This window comes from Azolla caroliniana, unplaced genomic scaffold, assembly GCF_043228905.1.
Source record: "Azolla caroliniana isolate FFs.n. ecotype wild unplaced genomic scaffold, voAzoCaro1.0.p SCAF_5, whole genome shotgun sequence".
NCBI lineage: Eukaryota > Viridiplantae > Streptophyta > Polypodiopsida > Salviniales > Salviniaceae > Azolla > Azolla caroliniana.
Genome location: NW_028230440.1, coordinates 2,508,762 through 2,531,641, shown reverse-complemented (window position 1 = coordinate 2,531,641; position 22,880 = coordinate 2,508,762). Strand labels below are relative to the sequence as shown.

Here is a 22,880-nt window from a genome sequence, read left to right as displayed (position 1 = left end):
CATTGAGATAGATTGATAGGTTTTATTATCATCCTTAGAGGTCAAATATGACTCCCAAAGTGAATCATTTCACATAGTATATGTGGAATTGATTAGTGGCTTTTGATGTCCAATAATTTTTATAAATATTGTGATTGTGAGAGGAATGTGTGCAGGAAGTGGACTAGATTGATAATGTGTGGAAAGCAAGCTCAAATGTGGTTGAATGCAACACATTGTATCAAAGTGCAATAGTTTGACTCCCACACTTGTGCATGGTCGACAAGTTTTTTCTCCCACTACCAAGCAATGAGTACCGTCTTCATTCCATCTATGATTGGTGGGACCCCAAGGCCAAGCTATTTGAAACTTTCTAAGAGGGAAGGTGACATCAAGAGAGATTATAGTTTCCACAAGATACAAACTATATGTTGACATCAAGGCATGTGATATATGGGAAAGCATTGAACTTGGGTTCTCTTAGTGTTGTGACCTTGATGCTATTGTGTAACCAGTCGATGAACATCCAAAGAGAAGAGTATTTGAATGACCTAAGAAAAAAGAAGAGAGGATAATGCAAGGTGTTAGGCAAGAGGAAAGGCGTTATATATCTATTACATTAAGAATCCATTTCATTCGAATATTTTTGGTATCCTCCCTTAATTTATTGATTAGAGATTCTCTAACAATGATTTTCAATGGATATAGCAAGCAAACCCCATCATGGATTAGCAAGGGCATGTTCTACCAAGTTTCATCAAGGACAAGGTAAAAGATGGCCAATATATTGTGGTGGTCATAGAAGAGTCAAAGAATGCATAAGCTTTGCATACATTTGTAGAACTAATCCTCATTGCATGTACCTGCCCATAACCAAAACAACCCAAGAAGTTTTACCTTGTTTTGTAATGTATTGTGAAACTCTTTACAAGTCTCTTTCATACATATGTTATTTGAAATGGACAATGAATTTATCAGTTACGATAAGTTATAGCTAGCAATGAGCTTGTAGAGACAATTGCAAAACTTAATTTACAGATTTTAGGGGTTTCAAAACATAATTTATAGATTTTAATGGTTCCAAGACATTGTCAAGATTTAAGGATATATTCCATGTGTGATGCAGAATGGAAATTGAGTCTAGTTTTTGTAGATCAAAGCCTAAAAGAAGAAAGAAGATTTGGACAAAGAATTGGTGGAGTATGCATGTAGGATTAACAAGATGCTACAAATGTATAGAGATTTTATAAACCAATGGGCCAATTATTTATAATTTTTATTATGTGATTCAACCTTACAAATGGTTCATATGTATTCATGGATAAGCCCTAAACAAGTGAACAACAAACGGCTATAAGTGTTATTGATTGTCCAATACCCCAAAAAATGCAAAAATAACCTTTATTCAAATTTAAGTGCATTTGAAATATTTTATATTTCATGATACAAAATGAGTCCATTTTAAAGAAAATACCCAAAAACCATTATTTATTACAAATATCTTAAAATAGAAAATATTGCCAGTACAAGCAAGACAATAACAAAGATCATCAATACAGCAGACATGCATGAACAATTACTGCTCATTTTCTTGCTCAAAAATGCAAGCCGACGATTCACAACCTATACACAAATCACACAATAAATTTAGAAAATATACTTTGTTATATAATTTGCAGAAAATTCATGCAAACACTAACCTTCATCCTATTGTTAGTGACATCAACATCTTGGTCGAGTTCATCCTATGGGAAGACAAATAAAAAGAACTTTTCTTTTAAGACCTTGCTTGAATTTCACAATTATAAGTCATTCGCTGACTCGTGGTCTTGAAATATAACATTACCAGAAGCTTTGCATGCAGATCCAATTCTTCATTCACAGCCAATGCGATATGTTTTGTGCTGAGTGCCGTTTCTTCGAGCTTTGCAATATCTTCATCCTGTTCTGTGTCATATAAGATAAAGACAATCGACAATATTGAAACTTGAAAAATGCTACTATGCACAAGAGAGAATAGCAAATGAATTAGAGAAGGAAACATACTAAGTTATCCAACAGCTGCATGTATTATTAGATAGATATTATGCATAAATGTTCTTACACCTATGCGCTCCTCAGTTCTCAATAATAAGAAAGGGAAGTACTTGCACATAGTAGATATCATTCTTGTTCTTCAAACAGTGAGTTCCTCACTCTATTTATAGAAGTGGAGTGAGGGTATACAGATTTCAATAAGGTGTTCATACTTATTGCCATATTCTTCCCAACGCGTGAATTGCATGCATTCCCTACCCTCATATATTTCCTATTTTCCAACACGTGTATGGGTGCATTTGAGATCATTAATGATCAAGCAGAAGCTTAACAAATATGATTACATCTAATGATCACATTGGTAAGAAAATGAAAGCATATATGAGATTATGACCCAAAAGTAAGATGTAGTGAAAATGGCCAGTGGAACTTACAGAGGGTAGTAAAACACCAAATCAAGCCAGCAATTGACCTAGGATTTCACCACTGGAAAACTCTCATATAAACAAAGAAACACATCCTAAAGATTTTGGATTCACTAGAACTCAATTGCACATCAAGGAAGCTAGATTGCTCCTGAACATGTTGACACCTTATTGGCCCCAAAGACTAGACTCGCTTTCAGTGTTTCTTTATTGGTAATTAATAGAAGAAGATACAATAAGATAGGTTTTACTTTAAACGCATATACCTCTCATGATCTGCCTTTGGAGCCCAATGAGTCCAGAGTTATTTACTCCTAAAGTCCGAGTGCTTTCTCGGAGCTTTTCTTGTCCATCTTGCCGCAAGATATTTCTTTTACTATATATCCCCTCAGGATAATAAGAAATGGAACCACCAAACATTTCATCAAATCATTTCAGATTTTAGAAAAGAAAGACTTTAAGGTGAGGCAATTTCTTACCTATCTGAGTCTCGAGAGGAATCAAGTCTTGGATTTACTTGATTTACCTTAACGTGTCCATTTCTTATTTCCTCTTTTCTGCAAGCAATTACCAATTAATTCAAATTTCCCACTTATTTTCTATGCCACCACACCCATGTTTCAATGTTTACGACATGAAATTATAGAACAAAAATGTTTCGATCAATGATTCCATAAACAGTCCATGCGACTTGTAATTCATGTAATATTTGGCAGTACGATGCTAAACAATCAACCATATGTGCCACAATAATATTCATCAGATAGAGTGGATAGAGAAAAATAATCCCTTCTTTGCCCACTATCGTATTTATGAATTTCAGATGAAAAAGAGAAAACAAAGATGTTTGTAGATAAACCTTGGAAAACGAAGGCATGAAGTTCAAATGAATTGCTGCAGTAGCTCTTCACAAACACAAATGTACATTTCATTCCAGTCTAGAATAGCATTAACATTAATATTTCAAGACAAGGCGTCTCAGAATATTTGTGAGGATTCCAAACTACTTTGTTCACATAGAAAAAAGGACTGAGGGACGTCAATGTTCTTTCAACATATTTATTTGAAAACAAAGATGTTTGAAGATAAACCTTGGAAAACAAAGGCATGAAGTTCAAACGAATTGCTGCAGTAGTTTCTCACAAAACGCAAATGTACATTTCATTCCATTCTAGAATAGCATTAACATTAATATTTCAAGACAAGGTGTCTCAGAATATTTGTGAGGATTTAACTCTGAAAAGGATGAATAAGGCCATGATTATTTACACTATTTATCTGAGAACTAATCAAATCTAAATTGCCGAAACGTATCCCATTATGAATACAAATACGATTTGTCTCTAATTTCTATTACGTTGCCTCCTGACAATGAGCCGAACCATAAAGTGGTGGATGCAAATATATGAATATACGATGTAAGTTGAAGTACTTATCAACCAGACCTTACAATACAAACATGAAAATATCCAGAATCCTTGACATTGATGAGAAAGTTTTCACAAATCACAAAGGTCAAAAGAACTAGCATTGATTCATGCAGACTGATTTGTATTGGCCAGACGAGGCACATTGTTTGAACATTTGTGCAATTTCCATGAAATGCCATTTATCGTAGTCATTTCACACCAGCAACGCTTCATTATGATTTGCAAAAACTTGATCCACTAAAGCAAAAAAAACACTGCTATACACCAGCACTGATTTTTATTGGCCAAATGAGGTATATTGTTTGAACATTTGTGCAATTCCCATGAGATGTCAATTATCTCGATCATTTCACACCAGCACCCCTGTCATCATGATTTGCAACAACTTGATATGCTATAACAAAAAAACACTGTCATCTTCTACACCAACACCATTGTACTTGATAGTGATGGAAAACAAACACGTCAGACTGGAGAAAATGTATCTACCTGATTGCTGTCCACCCATGTCCTGTCACAGTTACCTAGATGGTGAGCTAGACAAATGCTACATGATTGTTCCTTGTATGACTTAAGGTGTTTCTAATCATCCTAGAAACATATTTCTTAGTTGGAGGATAATTTCCCATAAATTGCATTGAGAAAACTAAAGATGCAATGAGGTCAATAAAGTAATGATGAGAAAGAGAGAGTAACAGAACGAAAATCAACAACCGATATGGAGAACACTTGTGTAAATTGGACTTTGCTTACGACAAGTTATCTTGTCATATTGTCCATTCTGCGATATTTTGATCACATGGTGCACTGTCATCCATCATCAAAGGTTCGTGCAGCGTCTATGCCGCATAGGTTCTTCTGCATGGAGAGAATGGGAATGATAAATTTGGGCTTAATGTCACTACTTAGTAGCTCAACTATGTAATTAAGGCTGCTAATCGGACAATGTATACCCTAATCTCACTGAAATCAAACAGAACTAGCTCTGACGCCCATGAAGATAATCATTTGAGTGGAGAGGTACAAATGAGCCTAAGGGAAGGAAGATCCACATTATGCCCAGCATTTTGTGGTAGATTTTTTTGTCTAGCCAACATGGCTCCACACCCTCTAGCCATACCCCCATTGATAGTTTGAGGTATGAAACTTCTTTAATGAGATTTCACGCCTTAATTTATGTGGGTTCAAACACACCCACATTCTCCAAGCACATTCTATTCTTGCACTTCCTAGTCGCCAGCAAAATCAAGAAAGGAAATGCAACATATAATAGAGCACTGTTACTTCATATGCATAATAAAAGATAGATAGAAACAGAGAGAGGGTTTTCTTCATCCAATTGAAACTATAATTGTAACTTGTTGTTTGTCACCATCATCGACCCTGTTGTATGTCTATAATGCCACCGAACTATATATTCAATAGACCAATCAGAGTAAGGTGAGAATGCCCCTGAGAAGCAAGCAGCATACTTGAAGTGAATTCCCTTATTTCCATATACTTCAATCTCCCATCGTCTAATTTGGGACCACAATAATGTATTCACCTGAATTTGGACCTACCACCAAGTACCTTGTCCAACATTAGACACAAATAAAATTAATCACGGGTTTGAAGACTCTTTATTTTATTGTCCCATAATCAGATCATGTGACTTCTGTCAATGGAAGTTAGTTTGCCCCTTCTACACCTTTATCTTTTTAACAATGCATTCATCCAGACATTCCCTCATTTCCTGATTGAAAATTAGTTTGGATGGTGGATTGTTGACTTGTTTTGTTTTTCCCCTTACATATTGAAGTTGCTTTTCACCTTTTGCTTCTAATTTCATGAACCCGTGATCTTCTCAAGCACATAGTTGATATTATTTTATCACAATGTGTTTGTTTTCAATTAAAAATAAATGTGCACACGTTCTAGTACGTATCCATGGGTACAATCCTCTTTGCCAAATCTACATTTTCCCGGCTTTCGTCCACCATGATAATGGAAGCTTCAGATGGAGACATACTCCCTAACGTTTTTCCAATGAATGACACCCATGGGTGTGATGTTGAATTCTCTATAACAAAGAATTCTTCATATTCTTTTAGTTCGTTGTTCAGCACACACTAGGTTTTTGTTCCTAAAACATGGCTCCGCAAATTCACTTTCCACATCCCATCAAATGTTTTCTTTTTCTATGCTAATAGGAAAATATGAGAAAATAATAGGAAAGCAAAGGAAGATACTAGGAAATTATGAGAAAACACCAGTGATGTGTAGAAATTAAAAGAAAATGAATTTATCTACTTCTATGAGGATCGAAAACCATAACTGTGTTTATTAAATGAATAAAGAAACCTCGGCACCGAGACCATAGAATCAAACCCTACCTTTAATATGTACACAATTATAAAAAAAGAAGGAAAGGGAAAAGAAATTAGATTTCCTGCAATAGAAACCCTAATTTCTGACCTGTCTATAGTAGAAACGGTGATTCCAGAATTATCAATAATGACCTTGATTTTGAGACCTACCTATGGGTGAAACCCTGCTTTCAGGCCAATCTATAGTGGAAATCTTAATCTATTTTACACCTAACACGGAGAGAGAGAGAGAGAGAGGTGAATCCAGTCGTACATGATTACGTTTGGCCTTACCTGGAACGAGATGGATGTTGCCAAACACCGAAAATAACAGGATCTTCATTGTTAGCCATGGCGAAGGCAGTAGGAGAGGAGGAGGAGGAGATTTATCAGAAAAGGTTAAGGGCTTTGTACGATCCCTTGGACTTTGAGGTCGCTTACTCTCTGTCTGTCTGTCTGTCTGTCTCTCGTTTAGTCTTATAGAGAGAGAGAGAGAGACCACTTATGCGTGATAAAAGAGGTTAGTTAATAATCCATACATATGTATATGTACATTATTACATGATACATCATTCTAACATTGAAGAATTTGAAGTGTTTTTTTTGTGCAAAATCAAACATTACACACTCCGCATTGTATTGTAATTTGTCATCTCCGGCTACTATTAAAATTCAACATATATATGTCTACTTTAGATCTGAAGTGTTCCCTTCTTGGCGATGTGTTGTTATATATTATCGGCTCACGAATAAGTGACAAGGGTATAGACATTGAAAGGCACAACTAAGATCTAATGAGGGACCAACATCCCTTCTCTTCCATCATGTCTCGGCCAATGAGTTGCATTGTGAGTAGAATGTGATTAAAGCAATAGCACATCAGACAATATATTGTTATTTAGGGTGGGTATGATATGTTGACAACTAACCACCTTTGCTTGATGCAACCCATCGACAGCAATGAATGTGATTGAATGGTAATCACAATCACGACACGAAGATCGTATCGCAAAGGAGAGAATGATGGAGATGTGTAATCATGATTGTGATCGTAAATCAATATCACAAGGAGTCATTAACCATTAATAACTCGTCAAAGCCACGAAGAAATCATGGTGTGACGCTTGAACTTTAGTTTCCCTTGAGACTAGACTTTAGAGAAGGGTTCTTCACCAACATCCACCTATGCTTGGAAGCAGATGATAATGTCAAGCATCAACAAACTTAAATCAACACTAAGAAGGCATGTGATGCAATGTAACGTGTCCCAACGTCTTCAACAAAGTAGGAAGATAAGGATGAGGTAAAACAACATGCATGTAAGGTACTATCGGAATAAATAAAAACTAGTTGAGCAAAGTTCTTGATAGTGCTTGAATTTGCACTTACACAATTTTATTGCCAAGTGATCTTTACACGATGTTGAACTTATGAATCTATGAATAATCAACTCATGAGTTGGTTTGTCTCATTGAGGGTATAAGAGTAATCGAGCAAAGCTGTAAAATGCATTTTGGAAGCGAGTAATAATGAGGAACTAGTCATGCAAAGAGCTTAGGTTGATCAATTAGATAAAGAAAATATGGACATCTAGTTCAATGCATGGATATGTAAATATTCATAGTCCACAAATATGAGGGATCACACTCTAATGGATCCAATGAAGGAAATAAAATAGGATTGAACGTATCGTTCTAGCATGTTCATAGGAAGCATGGAAAAATTGACATCGTCATAACACATATCAAGCATTATATAGAGATTTCTATTGATATCTCATTGCCTTGTGTATCAAGTTTGCAAAGCAAGTCTCAAGTTGACAACATATGGCTTCTCAAGTTGAAAACATCTATTTTGTCAAAACAAGAGAGAGAGAGAGAGAGAGAGAGAGAGAGAGATAACTCAGTTGCTAAGGTTGCCCAATGGAGACCAGGTGGTCATGGGTTCAACCCCTACATTCCACAGTGGCATCTAGTGAAATAGAGATATATATGAAGTATATATATAATAGAGAGGTGAAGAAATTAGGTTTCGAACCCAAGACACAGTGCTTGTAGTGTTATCGACTTACCACTAGGGTAAGCTAATTACAATAAAAAAAAGAAGAGAAAGATATATTAACATCTTCTAAGGCCAAATTTGGCTCGTGAGACAATTGGTTTACAACAAAATGAGTATTTATCCAGTCATCATAACTAAAATAAAATAAAGTAAACATAGAACTTAAGCTAAAAGAGTTCTAGTAGTGTACAATACGTGGTATACTCGATGAAGGAAGTGACTTTATACTAATCCTAATTTTATTTCCACCCAAGCCTCTCAAAAAGAAGTGGGGGGTCAAAGGGTTTTGATGTGGGTGTGACCCGTGGTTCCAATGTAGAGAGTGCCCTAGCCATGGCTTCTAGGCGGTGTAGCTCATGTTCCCTTATTTTCATTATTGCTTCCACACCACGTCAAGTTGCTTTGAAACCCAGCACCCGAGGACGTCTAGTTCTTCTTTGGTTTTCTGCCTCATTGAGGGAAAGGCCGAGTGGTGCAAGTGTGTCGACATTTGTTGGCTCCCCCTGTTCCTGAAAAACTTCATTTGTTACATGTTGGTGAAAATTAGCAACATTATTGTCAACATTTTGTAACTTATTCTCTCTGTGTTGTTTTAGCTCTAGAATGTATTTGCCTAATTTCTTTATATCTAGAGTATCTAATAGTTTGGGGAGGGTGGGAGAGGAACCAAGTATGTCTTGGTATTTTGCCCTTATCTCGGTGTAGATTGGGCACTTGCATGTAAAGTGATACTCATCCTCTATCTCTATGTGACATAACCTACATATCCTTCCCTCCCTAAGGACTCCATTAGTACGACCATTCTCAATCTCAAGTTGGTGAGATGATATTCTAAGTTGTCCAATGGCAACCCTTAGTGCATGTGGTAAGAATATATCTAGATATTTTGACCGCGTGATAAAACCTAACTCAGAGAAGTGCATGAAGTGTTCCTTATAGTACAACATTTTAGATGGGAGTGGCTCTCGTGGGGTGATCCATTTATACCGAGTGTAAATTTGCCATATGTCTTGGCGTATTGCTTTATTGCGGTCCTCATGAGAGGTTAAAGTGTTATCAATTGTGTGGTTGTACCTAAGGGGAGGTAGGTTATTAATGTCTAGACCATTCACAAGAAGCCAACTCACCATCATGCCATACCATGAGCTAGTATAGCCGGACTCATACAATGATCGAGAGGCCTTAAAGGCTTGATGAGATATTCTATCATGTGGTTGGTTATGTATCCTATGAAGAAAGACTACAAGTTGGAAAAGTGCCTCTACTAACATTGGGGGTAACGTGAACTCAACCCTAATAATGTCATGTGGTATTGTCGATTTGCTTCGGAGTTGGCATGATAACATCATCACCAATGGTCTCTCTAATTGCGTTCACATGAAAGATGGTAATCCTGGAGACCAAACCGTTGATGCATACATGAGGGAGAGGGTCACTAATGAGTCAAAGAGCCACCCTTTAGTCCATGGCTCTTGAAAGTATGCTTGGTGGCATTGTCTCTCTAGGAGTGAGAGGGATGCATGTCCTCTCGTAAGTCTATCCTTCACTACCTGTGTCATCGAAAATTTACCCGAGCGAGCACTGAAAGTGACTCCGAGATAAATGTATGATCCAACCACCTCAATTGGGCTATAGGAGATAGTTAGGTGACACTTAGCTCTAACTTGGGCCGATGCGTGGAAGATAAGGACTTTGGTTTTCCCTAAATTCACTACCAATCCTCGTTGTGCACAAAAGTCATCTAAGGCATTAAGGTGCCTTTGTAGGTTGTGTTCGGATTCAGAGAGCAAAACTATGTCATCCGCATAGAGCAAGATATGAACCTGCGTATCCCCAAGGACTACTCCGTTGCCTCCCTTACGAGCAATAAAATCTGTGATCTCATCAATGTAGATCCCAAAAAGTGTTGGTGATAGGGGGCAACCTTGTTTTACACCAATAGTGCTAGTGAAACAATTGGATAGGCCACATGGGCATCAGACACACCCGGACACTTGTTCATATAGTGCATGGATGGCCTAGACCATGTCATCTGGTATCCTCAAGCTTTTAAGCCTATCAAACAACCGCTCTCTAGGGATTGTGTCAAAGGCCTTGTGGAAGTCCACAAAACAACAATATAATTTCTTCTTGTGAGCCTTAGTTTGGTCAATTAAGCATCTAAGAGTGAAGATATGTTCAATGGTGGAGAAGGCTCGTCTAAAGCCAACTTGTTCAGGTGCACAGAGATTTAGGGTCTCCATATAATCGCTAAGCTCTGCTTCCATTACTACACCATATAATTTAGCAAGGGTATGACCTATCATAATGGTCCTATATGTATTTGGGTCCATGGGGTCCCCCCCTTTATGATGGGGGCCATTGTGGTAGAAAACCTTCCGCAAGGGCACGATTGAAGATTAGAGTTAGCAAGGGAGCTAGGCACTCTCTCGCATATATAATGTGTTCTGCTCACATTCTTGTGTGGTCCATGGACTTCCTATGTTGTAATTTCTTTATGACCTTCGCGACCCTAGAGGTCGTGAAAAGTGTCCCCGTGGTAGGTCGGGGTGTGGAAGGCATTGGAATGGGTGGTTGGTTTGGGATTTGGTAATGTCTCTCTGTATATGTGTGCCAGGTTTCGAGATCTTCGATGGGTGTTTGTGGTCTTGGCTCCCGTAGTCTCTTCCATGCCGTGGCGCAATCGCTACTCATGAGCATATGGTAGAGTTCCCAATATTGGGATGCCTCCCACGCCCGTCTCTTACGACGTGTCATCTTGCACATTTCTTTGCGAGCTTGTATTGAGGTAATACTACCATTGAGTTGTGATACTGTAAGTTGTCTATGTAAGTCCCTACAATCCTCATCATTCCATTTATTTTGTGGCATAGATCCTGATCTACCTTGATTTGAGTGTTTTGTATATGGGAAACTACTAGTTGCTGCAGAGTGAAGGATGTGTGTGAGTTTCGTACTAAGGCTTTCTAAAGGTAGGGAGGGATCAAGGGAGGAGAGATGGGCCTAAACATGTTGAGAGTATATGTCAGAGAGCTCATGTGTGAAATGTATTGTGGTGTGATGACATGGTTGACTAGAGTTGGTGACCTTAGAGATATCACATTTGAGCTCGAAGTATAAGAAATTATGGTCTGCGCAAATAGGGCATGGGGCCACCCGGAAGGAGTTAATCATGTGGGTAGCTTCAAGGTGTCCTATTAGATAATCAATTGTGCTTTCCCCTCCTTCATGTGGGAAACATGTGAGCTCTTCCGAGCCCGGCCACTTGGCTAAACCATTATATATGACCATCCGGTGCCGACTGCCAAGTTTGAGCAGATGATGGCCAAAGCTCATGGCGTCCGCACCTTGATCATTTGATCTATGTGTGGTGCCTATGTCTAAAGGATCGACATTTACCATTTCTAGGTTTTTATTCATCTAAAATACTGTGCATTGTCGGGATTGGGTTCTCGCATTGAAGTCTCCTACAAGGAATACTTCTCATTGGGAAGAATATCAGATTATGTCATCCGATAGAGGTTCGTATGGGGAAGGTCCATGTGCCATGTGGCATTCCTTCATCGACTAATCTCGCCGAGCCAGCAATATTATAATGGGATCCTTTTGGGGGAAAGTAATAAATGGCGAAAAATACTGCCCGGTCCTTGCTTGTGGAGACTTTCACCCACATAAAACGAGCTTCTAGGTCCGTCCTCAGTATTTCTATCCTATTATGTAGCTCTCTATGAAACAATATCGTGACACCTCCAGATTCCCTGGTAGTGTGTCGACGTGAGGTTTGTCTAAAGGTGGACTACCAATGATCCTTTGACCCGTGGGAGTCCTCTATTTGGGCTTTGGTGTGTTTCTACCAAGAAAAGTATATCTGATACCTTTAATATTTCCTCTAGGCGGCCGGGGTGTGTCCAGAGTGCACCGTTACAATTCCATAAGGTCATCCTAAGTGCATTTTTTGTCACATGGGCCTCACGCCGTCAATTAGTAGTGAGATCATTTATGATCACTCACCCGTCTTGGTAAAAGGCGCAATGCCCTTCTTTACGAGTTTGCATAACTTGTGGCATACAACTCTTGTGATGCTCAATTTGCATCTTAGTGAGGTCTTCATCGAGATAGATAGGGTCCCCACCCAATCCTCGAAGAATTGGTCTCTTCTTAAAGAAGGTGATTCTAGAGTCTAAGTCTAGATAGAGAGAGAGAGAGAGAGAGAGAGAGAGAAGGGAGGGTATGAGAAAGAGAATTCTGCTTTTATTTTCGATTTATTTTTAATACTATTATTTCTTCGTTACCCCCTTTGTTTCCTCCTCCTTCTTCTTTTCCGGTTTTGTCTAGAAGGTTCCAGAAAGGAGGAGAAGGTTCAGGAAAGCTCTTACCATTACGTTTTTCATTGCACTATATATACGCCTTCTTCGCTGCCACCGTTTTCTTCATCTCAGTAATCAATCTCAGTCTATACACTCTTTTATCTGTCTCTCAGCCTCCTCTCTCTCTCTCTCACACACACACACACACACACACACACACTCTCTCTCTCTCTCTCTCTACATTCCCTTCTCTGTTTTCTGCGTTTTCCATCCATCCTTGCACACCCAGCTCCAATGGCTGCCACCAAAGATGGCCCAGCAATCGGAATCGACCTCGGGACCACCTATTCCTGTGTGGGGGTGTGGCAACATGATCGTGTGGAGATCATTGCCAACGATCAGGGGAATCGGACCACTCCTTCCTATGTCGCCTTCACCGATACTGAGAGGCTCATTGGTGATGCCGCTAAGAACCAGGTGGCCATGAATCCTATCAACACTGTTTTTGGTAAGTTTGGATCTTCTGCTTCTTTGCATTCAAATATCACAGTCAATGTTAATTGTTTTCTCTTGGCGCCATCGTGCCTCTTTTCTTAAGTTCCTTCCTGTGCCTGCATGTAATTGTCATCGGACAGTGTTTTATTCTCAATTTGTTTGGATAAAATTGTCTTCGTCATTGCTTGAGATCCTGTGGGCTTGTATTCTCGCATGTATTTGAGGATTGTGTGTAATTTCCTGAAAGCTGACGTTTTATGGATTGATTGTGCGATATTTTAGCAGTTATGCACACGTATGTCTTTTCGTGAGTTTTTTTCATTTGTTGATGCTCTTTTCGAGGGTGTTTCCTGGAAAGTTTTAAAGGGCGTTGTATTTGAAATGGGGAATTTAGGGAATATGTTTAATTTAGAGGAGCTTCAAAATTGGACGGGAAATTTCGATTTAGGGTGTCTGCAATGGCGTTTTTTTAGGAATGTAACTGTTGTGTGCATGTGTTGTTGGTTTTAACTATTTAAAGGTGGATGTTTCTGACGTCTGACCAGTACTTGATCTGCATAACTAAATGGCGTGTTGAAGATTTTTATATAAACCGTCGATAATTTGATCCGATTTGCTGAACTGCATGTGCTTTTATTGGATTTCTAGATGCCAAACGTCTTATTGGGAGGAGATTCTCAGACGCATCAGTGCAGAGTGATGCGAAGCTATGGCCATTCAAGGTAGTATCAGGGCCTGGAGACAAACCAATGATAGTGGTCCAGTACAAAGGTGAAGAGAAGCAATTTGCGGCAGAGGAGATATCTTCCATGGTATTGATCAAGATGAAGGAGATTGCTGAAGCTTTTCTAGGGAGGAGTGTCAAGAATGCTGTTGTTACTGTCCCTGCATACTTCAATGATTCTCAGAGGCAAGCAACAAAAGATGCTGGTGTGATCTCAGGATTGAACGTGTTAAGAATTATCAATGAGCCAACGGCTGCCGCCATTGCCTATGGGTTAGATAAGAAAACCTCCAGCACCGGGGAGAAGAATGTTCTCATCTTTGACCTCGGTGGAGGTACTTTTGATGTGTCTTTACTAACAATCGAAGAAGGAATCTTTGAAGTGAAAGCCACTGCTGGAGATACTCATTTGGGCGGAGAAGATTTTGATAACCGGATGGTGAATCACTTTGTGCAAGAGTTCAAGAGGAAGTATAAGAAAGACATAATTGGGAATGCAAGAGCTCTGCGCAGGTTGAGGACGGCTTGCGAGCGAGCCAAGAGGACTTTGTCATCTACAGCGCAGACAACAATAGAGATCGATTCCCTTTACGAAGGGATTGATTTCTACTCCACCATCACGAGAGCTAGGTTTGAGGAGCTCAACATGGATCTCTTCCGGAAGTGCATGGAGCCAGTGGAGAAGTGTCTGAGGGATGCCAAGATGGATAAGAGCACCATCCACGATGTGGTGCTGGTGGGTGGCTCTACTAGAATCCCAAAGGTTCAGCAACTCTTGCAAGATTTCTTCAATGGCAAGGAGCTTTGCAAGAGTATAAACCCTGATGAGGCGGTTGCGTATGGTGCTGCCGTCCAAGCTGCCATTCTCAGTGGGGAAGGCAATGAGAAGGTCCAAGAATTGCTCTTACTTGATGTCACTCCACTGTCTCTTGGTTTGGAGACTGCAGGCGGTGTCATGACTGTCCTTATCCCACGGAACACCACCATTCCTACAAAGAAGGAGCAAATCTTCTCAACGTATGCAGATAACCAGCCTGGAGTCCTCATTCAAGTATATGAAGGGGAGAGAACTAGAACCAGGGATAACAACTTGTTGGGGAAATTTGAGCTTTCTGGTATTCCTCCTGCCCCTCGAGGTGTGCCGCAGATCACCGTTAGCTTTGATATTGATGCGAATGGCATAGTGAATGTGTCTGCCGAAGATAAGACAACAGGCCAGAAGAACAAGATCACGATCACTAATGACAAGGGGCGGTTGAGCAAAGAAGAAATCGAGAAAATGGTTCAAGATGCCGAGAGGTACAAAGCAGAGGATGAAGAAGTGAAGAAGAAGGTAGAGGCGAAGAATGCCTTAGAGAATTATGCTTACAATATGAGGAATACCATTAGGGATGAGAAGATAGGAGGGAAGTTGGATGCTGCCGATAAGAAGAAGATTGAGGATGTGGTTGAAGAAGCTATAAAGTGGTTGGAGCACAATCAGCTGGCTGAGGCGGAAGAGTTTGAAGATAAGATGAAAGAACTAGAGGGTGTATGCAATCCGATCATTGCCCGAATGTATCAAGGAGGAGGAGGAGGAGGTGATGATATTCCGATGGGTGGAGCTGGTGGCTATGGTGATATGGGAGGCCAGTATGGTGCCCCTCCTTCTGGTGGCAGTGGTGGCCCTAAGATCGAAGAAGTGGATTGATTGCTTTTCCCCTGACTTATTTAATCATGGTATCGAAGCAGGAATGAGGAAAGAAGAAATCTGTCAAATAATTTATATGTTTATTAGGGGTTTTGCACATTCCGTTTGAATTTGGAAACTGTTCTCTTGAGATGTTATATATTCTCCCGAAAAACTTTCGAAATTTTTAACGAATGTAGGTTTTTGTTACATAATATATGATCTTTTTGGCCAAACTGTCTGAAGTATTGTCTTGGTTCTTCATATCTTTTGGTTCTCTACTCTGTATCCGTCTCTATATTTGGGTAGGGTAGGGTTTCTATTTTTGCCAGTGATGAAACACCAGAAGTTACTCTTTTCTACAAATTTTGATCCTATCTGTTGATTGAATTATCTATCCAACCTTCAGCTTTTATGTTTGAAATTGAAAGTTGTATATATATATATATATAAAAATCTTATGCCATCACTCTCCTATCATTTTCAAAGAGAGTTTTTGGTATGAGTGAATTGTTTTTTAGGTGTAAACCTGACGAGTTTTTATCTGCCTACAATACGAATATGCACTTAAATTTTAATCTGTACAGAAGGATGTGGGAGTAAATTGTATTATGAGGCGATCTGAAACCTGTAAGTTATGTTGGTTGAACGTAGAATATGACCATAATGATATTAGAATTTGTTCAATCTGATTTGTAAGACGTAAAATATTAATCATGTGGAACAAACCTAGCTGAGGTAAAGAATTAACACAGAAAAATGATAGAAACGTATGAAAACAATCTTACTGTTCCTTGCAGTTGGTTAGATAGTAACTATTGACCGAGTTTACATGCCATTATGATCAACACATGAAAATTGTTGGCCAATTGAAATCTCAAGGGAAAGAAGCATGACTCCTGCAGCCAGATGGGATTTATTGCATGACACTGTATAAGACAATACCATAGATAAACTACTGTGTTGATCCCTTAGAATTGACCATAAGCATATATACGTATGTATATGCCATTTATTTTATGACATGTACACTGTGTTATTCACTAAAACGCTATCAAGTTACAACCCCCAATGTTGGTGTACACCACCACTCTAGTAATATTTTTCTCGAACACAAAACCATTATTGTACAATTTTTTCTATTGATATACAACTTTCCTTGCTTTTTGGAACCATATAGCTAATAATGTTCATGTGTAACACATGTCATCGGGCCTTGGTTTAGGTTCAAACTTCAAGCTCAACACAAACCAAGTCCTCTCTTGTACCCCTAAGTTCTTGTATGGATGCTTGTGCTCAATTTCCATGCCAGACATGTAAGTATAGTTGAGCAAAACTATGACAATCTTCATTAGCAACTTCTCATTCAAGGCATATGCTTTTAACAAGATATATGGTGTCAGTTGCTTGCAAGCCCTAGAAACATGCTTTAACATATGTCCTTGTTTGATTGTCTTGACTCTCTACTACCTCTTCAGTCTTATGAATGAATCTAGATTACATATCCATATGGTTGAGCGATAACACAAAGTGTTGTTAGTCACTTAGGAGTTTACATACTTCATATGTAGCACAAACCCGTGTAGAAAGATTGCTCAATTGCTCGTAACTTTCATAATTTTTGGAGGTCTAAAAATGGGCCATTATATTATAGATTCTAGAACATGTTTTGCTTCTACATGTGGTGGTAGCGGAATGAAATACTGCTACAACATACTACAATTGTGAATGTTTTCCGAGGCACTAAACACATTGAAGCGTGGGTGTTTCACGCATATATGGTGAGTGGCATTTTTTTGTGAGCAAAGAGCCGAGGGGAGGGGTATTTTGGTGGAGATAAAAGAAAAAGCGCTCGAACATTTTCACTACTCACGACATATAATGTGTGCTCTTCTTCTCTTTGCTTTTCTGCGTTCACGGGTCTTCCCTCCTCTGCTTCATTCATGGCTTTTAAGCTTCTTTACTGAAGAACGTGTAAACGGTATGTCGCTCTCTCTCTCTCTCTCTCTCTACCCTTTTCATCGCCTTTTGGGTTTATCATGTAGAGAGGTAAAGAGATATTCAAGATGGTCTCTCTCAGTTAAGTTTTTTCATTTTATAGACGTATATTTGTGGTTTTGAAGCACTTGTCAAGATGGGTTTTTTTTTTCTGATTTTTTTAGGGTTTTCTGTCATTTGGGAATTAGGTTTAGTTATGTCACATTGAAGTTTCAGTTAGGGTTTCATGGATGTATTCTTGTTGTTTAGGTTTTTGAAGCGCTTAGGAAAAGAAAGTGTTTGGGAAGCTTTAGTTTAGTTTGGAAATTGGATTTACGTTCAACTTTCATGATATATTTGATCCAGCAAAACTGAAGCATTACAATGATTTCATTGATTTATTTGAGCGTTTGAATCTCTTATCAAAATGGACTTTCAAATTTTTGCTCTATAAATCATGCGCAAATGGTTAATAACAAGGAATTCCTGGTTTCTTCCATATGGAAAACATTTCTGTTGTGCTGTTTCTTTACAATGCAATGCCATTCAGAAGAAGGTGGAAATCTCCGATCGAATATTGATTATAGAGAGATGCAATCATTACTGGAGCTGAGAGAGCACTTGAAGATAGAAGATTATGATGTTTGGCCGAGGGATTCAAACCCTTGCAGTCAATGGTTTGGAGTTGTTTGCAACAAAGGTCACGTAGTTTCTCTCACACTTCCACCACAAATTGATGTGAGACAACACGTTGTAGCCAAGTCTCTATCAACAAATGAATCTCTTCTACTAGATTTGGTGGTGTTGGACCTTGTGGAACTACCATTCCTAAGAAGTTTTAATGCTTCTGGTTACATGTTTCAGGGATCAATCCCGACAACATTTAACAAACTTAAGCGACTTGAAGTATTGGATTTAGCCTCGACTTCTATATCTGGCACTCTTCCGTTAACATTCGGAACTCTCACTAGACTCAAGTTTCTCTCTTTGGCCCAAAATAACCTAAGTGGCAATGTGTTTACTTCATTGGGTGTCCTTTGCAACCTTGAGCATCTGAATCTTTCATTCAACTTTTTCACAGGATGGCTTCCTTATAGTCTATTCTCGTGTGCTTCTCACCTTCTTTCAGTGGATTTATCATATAACGGATTTGAAGGCACTCTGCCTATGTCTATAGGATGTCTATCAAGTCTTCAATACCTTGCTCTGAGTCACAACTTTTTACAAGGAAATCTTCCTCTTCAGCATCAAAATTGGACACATTTAGAGTACCTAGATATTTCTAATAACTTTTTATCAGGCTCTTTGCCTAATTCAATCTCTTCCCTGGAGTCTCTCTCTAACTTAAACCTTGGACACAACTGCTTAACCGGACCTATTCCCTCTACCATTTCAGAATGCTCTAGACTTGAGGTTTTACTTTTAGATAACAACATGCTCAACCATGGTATTCCCATATCCTTGTCCATGTTGAAAAACCTTGTGATTCTATCACTATCTTTCAATAACTTGACTGGTACTTTGCCACCAGGGATTCTTGCATTACCAAATCTAACCAGCATAGGATTATCTCATAATCTCCTCTATGGTTGGTTGTACTCTAGCCAGGGGTATCTCTCTAAGTTTCAAAGTTTTGATGTTTCATTTAATTTTCTCCATGGTGATATTCCTCCACGCTTCTACTTATTGGATGGTATCAGGAAGAATTGTTTTGCTAAGGTACCAAAACAACACAGCTTTAAGTCTTGCTGGTTGTTTTATAGCAAACACAAACTTCCATGGCATGATTTGTTACCTGAGAGTATTGTGCCTAACAATATTAATGTCTCTTCTCGAGATGTCCACAAAAAGAAAATACATAGAAAAGAGAAGCTGATAGTCTTCCTAGGCTGTGTCACCGGAGGATCTTGTATACTTGCCATCGCTGGAGTGTATATGATTTTTTTGCAAAAGTTCAAACACAACTTGGAGGTGGATGTGCAACCTCAGACTATAGTAACCGAGGCTGATAAAGTTTCGAGTGTGGTATTATGGCCGTCAAATAACACCTTTTTGGGTGAAACTTTTTCTTTTGATACTCTCCATAAAGCAACCAATGGATTCGATAGTTCGTGTGTCATTGCATATGGTCAGTCAGGAAGCTTTTACAAAGGTGTATTAGACAGGGGTACAGAGATAGTGGTGAAGAGGATATACACCACCAAAATGATGGAGCTTTATCTTAATGAAGTAGAAGTGTTGAGGAAAGCTTCTCATGCAAGGTTGATCTCATTATTGGGTCATTGCACAGAGACAAGTAACTGCGAGAAATTTCTTGTATATAGGTATATGCCGTTTGGAGACCTTGCATCTATGCTGCAAACTAAGGGAATGTATAGCAAAATGTGTAAATGCAACCCAAAAATAGCTTTAGATTGGATAACACGTCTTAAGATTGCTACTGGCGTTGCGGAGGGGCTTGTTTATTTGCATCATGAATGCTCTCCTTCTATCATTCACAGGTAATGCAATTCAACAACCCTTGTACTATTTGATATTTCATCCTTTGTACTTTCCATATGGATGAAACTCAAAAGAGCTGATACTGCATATAGTTGAAACACTTTGATGCTGGTTCTAGAAATGGTAAGAAATGTATTTTTGTTTCTAGTCTTATGATGATTGCTTATGCATGATATTTCACCTGCTCAAATAAAGAGGGTGGGCTTCTTAGAGAAAATCTTTACTGGGAAGAAGTGAGGCTATATCCATTCATAAGATTGCATACATATAGTTGTTTCCCCCATACATTCATATAAAGTGGTAATGGAGCAGTTAAATTGAACCCAATGTTTTGTTGCTGTGCAAAGAAGTGCAAAATTTTCCTCTTCTCATACACATACATATGTTGATATGTATGTATGTATGTATGTATGTATGTGTAAACCCATATTCTACATGTATAGATTCACATGTATATGTATATATTTATGCGCCATGATTTCAATATTCATTTTGATCTTTTTAACCTGCCACTCATATGATAAACTGGTTCTTTTTGTGATATAGTTGCTATTACAACTCTTGATAACATCGAAAGACTAAACTTGCTATATACATATCTGAATGTGGACATTTATTTCAGTTGATTCCATCTCTTCTTTTCATGTATTTTCTTTGGATCTTGATCAGAAAATTGCTTTCTTATAATTATATTTGAATAAAATTGGTTTTTGGAGGTTATTTGCAGGGATGTGAAGGCGAGTAGCATTCTCTTAGATGAGATGTTTGAAGTTCGAATTGGCAGCTTGAGTACTGTTAGGAGAGGGAATAAAGGCCCACATCCAAGGCTAATTTCATGCCTTTTGGGTATTTCTCAGTTAAGTATACTTTGTAATATGTGTAAATCTTGTAAAAAAGCAATAATGTAAAAACCTATGAATGCATTACATCAAACTTTGTGCTTTTTTTCTTTAGTCAAGTGAATATAGCATTGGTGCATTGAGAAACAGGAAAAGATTTCTTAGAATTGCCATTTCTTTACCTCATCTCATGTATATCATGAAACTAGAAAAGATTTCCTAGAACATAGACTTATCTTTACCTCGTCTCATATGGTAAAGTTAATGACAAATGATTCAGACAGTGTTCACATCTTTTATCACTTTTGAACTACATGCATATAAACGAATCATTTTTAGATTATTTATGCAACATCATAGAACCTAGGAATCTAATTGTTCGTTTCGTTTTTTCTTTTTCTGTTTTTGCATAATAGATCTCTCAATCAAGCAGATGGAGGTAAATTGTTACACTTCTTTCTTTTCAAGCATTATAAACAACATTTTCTGGCTATCGATTTCCTAACCTTGTCTTCACTAAATTTTCTCTCTAGAGTTTGGGGCAATGGGATGCTCAAAAGATGTGTATGATTTTGGGAAGCTCTTGTTGGGTATAATATCAGGGAAATGTGGTATAACAGATAAGCATGATTCTCAGACTGATTCATGGGTTGAGTCGGCAATCTCTCTCATAAATATGAACAAGAAAAACACTATATTTCAACTTCTTGATCCATGCATGGTCGTAGAAGGAGACTTCCTAGAAGAGGTTTTAGCAGTTGCTCTTATAGCTAAAGCTTGCTTGAATTACAAGGCATCGAAACGACCGAGCATGCAATACGTCTTGAAGGTATTGGAAAATCCTCGATTTTTATTTGAAGATAAATCTAAGTTCACTCAATTATCATCGCCACAGTATTGGAATCTGTTCGGATCCTCAAGATTTGCTAATGGGTCTCCAAGTTCCTCTAGGATGGGGAGTGCTAGAGCACATCTCACGGGCATTGGTAAGACGGAAAGTCCTACATTCTTAGTGCAAAACGTTTCATACATTAATGAAATTATTGAAGTCAATGAGGATGCGGCGTAGTGGAGATTACAAAAACCACACGACATTATGCACAATTGATGGGTGATTAAGAGCAGCATTGATTGCACTATGACCATTATCTTTGCGAAATCCCCTGCGAGTTATTTCGTTCTCCAAAAACAACACACTTGGAAAACTTGTCCATCAAGGAGGGAATGAACTCATTGGTGTTCAACATGGTTTGTATCATAATACTTGCTCTAAATACCCTGGCCCTGGCTAGCTATATTCTAGCACATAAACCAAAATTAGTAGCAAACCATGTAAAACTAAAACTATGAGGAAATTTTATGATGGTGATAGCATTAAATCCATTGCCTGAAATATGAACCTATGTCTTAAGCTTGAAACACACAAACTTCACCACTATTCCAGTCAAATTTATTGATAAGTTAATAATTCTATAAACACGACATTGTGAACCCATAACCAGTAATTTGTGATCAAATGGGTGGGATATGTTTGACGCCTCTGATATAATATTTAAAGACAACAATCATGTTGTCTTTGATCACAAAATGCTGTGTTTTTCTGGTTTTTGTTTTTTATTTGGATCTCAAAAGAATTACAATTTGCATATACCCTTGCTAAGAGAGGACAAATAACATAGAAACCATAGGCAAGTTCTTGATCTCTTGGAAAGATGATAGGCAATGTTATTTGTGTATTGGTCTCTTGTATGGAATGGTTCTGATGTTTAACAAATCTGTGTGGGACAATTAAAGTGGCCTCTTGCATTGTAAAGTGAAAAATTGACATCAAGGAAGGCATATTTTGGTCATGAAATATGCTCACCAAAGGGTATAGCTCAAGATTTGTAAAAGGTGATAGGAGCACTTGAATATTTTGCTTTAGTCATTTTAGTTAAATTTTACCAAATCTAAGTTGCTTCATCAAAAGGTTGAACGAAGACATTCCATTTATTGCATAAGTCAAAATGTTACTCCTAATCAAATTGTTTGATATTGGAGCTTTCTTTAGTGTGTAACGTTCTAGTAAAAAAACGGTAGATTGGGTT

At 38.3% G+C, this 22,880-nt stretch overlaps 3 protein-coding genes across 6 annotated transcripts; 2 read left to right on the top strand and 1 right to left on the bottom strand.

Moving 5' to 3' along the window:
- Positions 1–1,366: 1,366 nt before the first annotated feature.
- LOC147863614 (syntaxin-52-like) lies at positions 1,367–6,695 on the bottom strand. Its single transcript, XM_087320190.1, has 6 exons — positions 6,514–6,695; positions 2,921–2,998; positions 2,708–2,817; positions 1,826–1,926; positions 1,680–1,724; positions 1,367–1,602 (listed from the first exon to the last, which is right to left on the bottom strand). The coding sequence occupies exons 1-6, from the start codon at positions 6,570–6,572 to the stop codon at positions 1,471–1,473; spliced, it is 525 nt and encodes a 174-aa protein (XP_087176316.1). The 5' UTR covers positions 6,573–6,695; the 3' UTR covers positions 1,367–1,470.
- A 6,160-nt stretch (positions 6,696–12,855) lies between these two features.
- LOC147863613 (heat shock cognate 70 kDa protein 2-like) lies at positions 12,856–15,534 on the top strand. The gene is made up of 2 exons (XM_087319509.1): positions 12,856–13,095; positions 13,731–15,534. The coding sequence occupies exons 1-2, from the start codon at positions 12,882–12,884 to the stop codon at positions 15,494–15,496; spliced, it is 1,980 nt and encodes a 659-aa protein (XP_087175635.1). The 5' UTR covers positions 12,856–12,881; the 3' UTR covers positions 15,497–15,534.
- Positions 15,535–17,336: 1,802 nt separating this feature from the next.
- Positions 17,337–22,408, top strand: LOC147863612 (uncharacterized). Of its 4 annotated transcripts, XM_087319950.1 has the most exons (6): positions 17,337–17,456; positions 18,003–19,953; positions 20,682–20,810; positions 21,210–21,232; positions 21,327–21,622; positions 21,715–21,838. In XM_087319950.1, exons 1-6 carry the CDS (start codon positions 17,357–17,359, stop codon positions 21,721–21,723), a joined length of 2,508 nt encoding a protein of 835 aa, XP_087176076.1. In that variant the 5' UTR covers positions 17,337–17,356; the 3' UTR covers positions 21,724–21,838. The 4 variants fall into 4 exon arrangements, with proteins under 4 accessions (XP_087176076.1, XP_087176075.1, XP_087176078.1 ...); XM_087319949.1 differs by having other exon boundaries at positions 21,327–22,408; XM_087319951.1 differs by lacking the exon at positions 17,337–17,456 and having other exon boundaries at positions 18,013–18,129; positions 18,317–19,953; positions 21,327–22,408.
- The last annotated feature ends 472 nt before the right edge of the window (positions 22,409–22,880 follow it).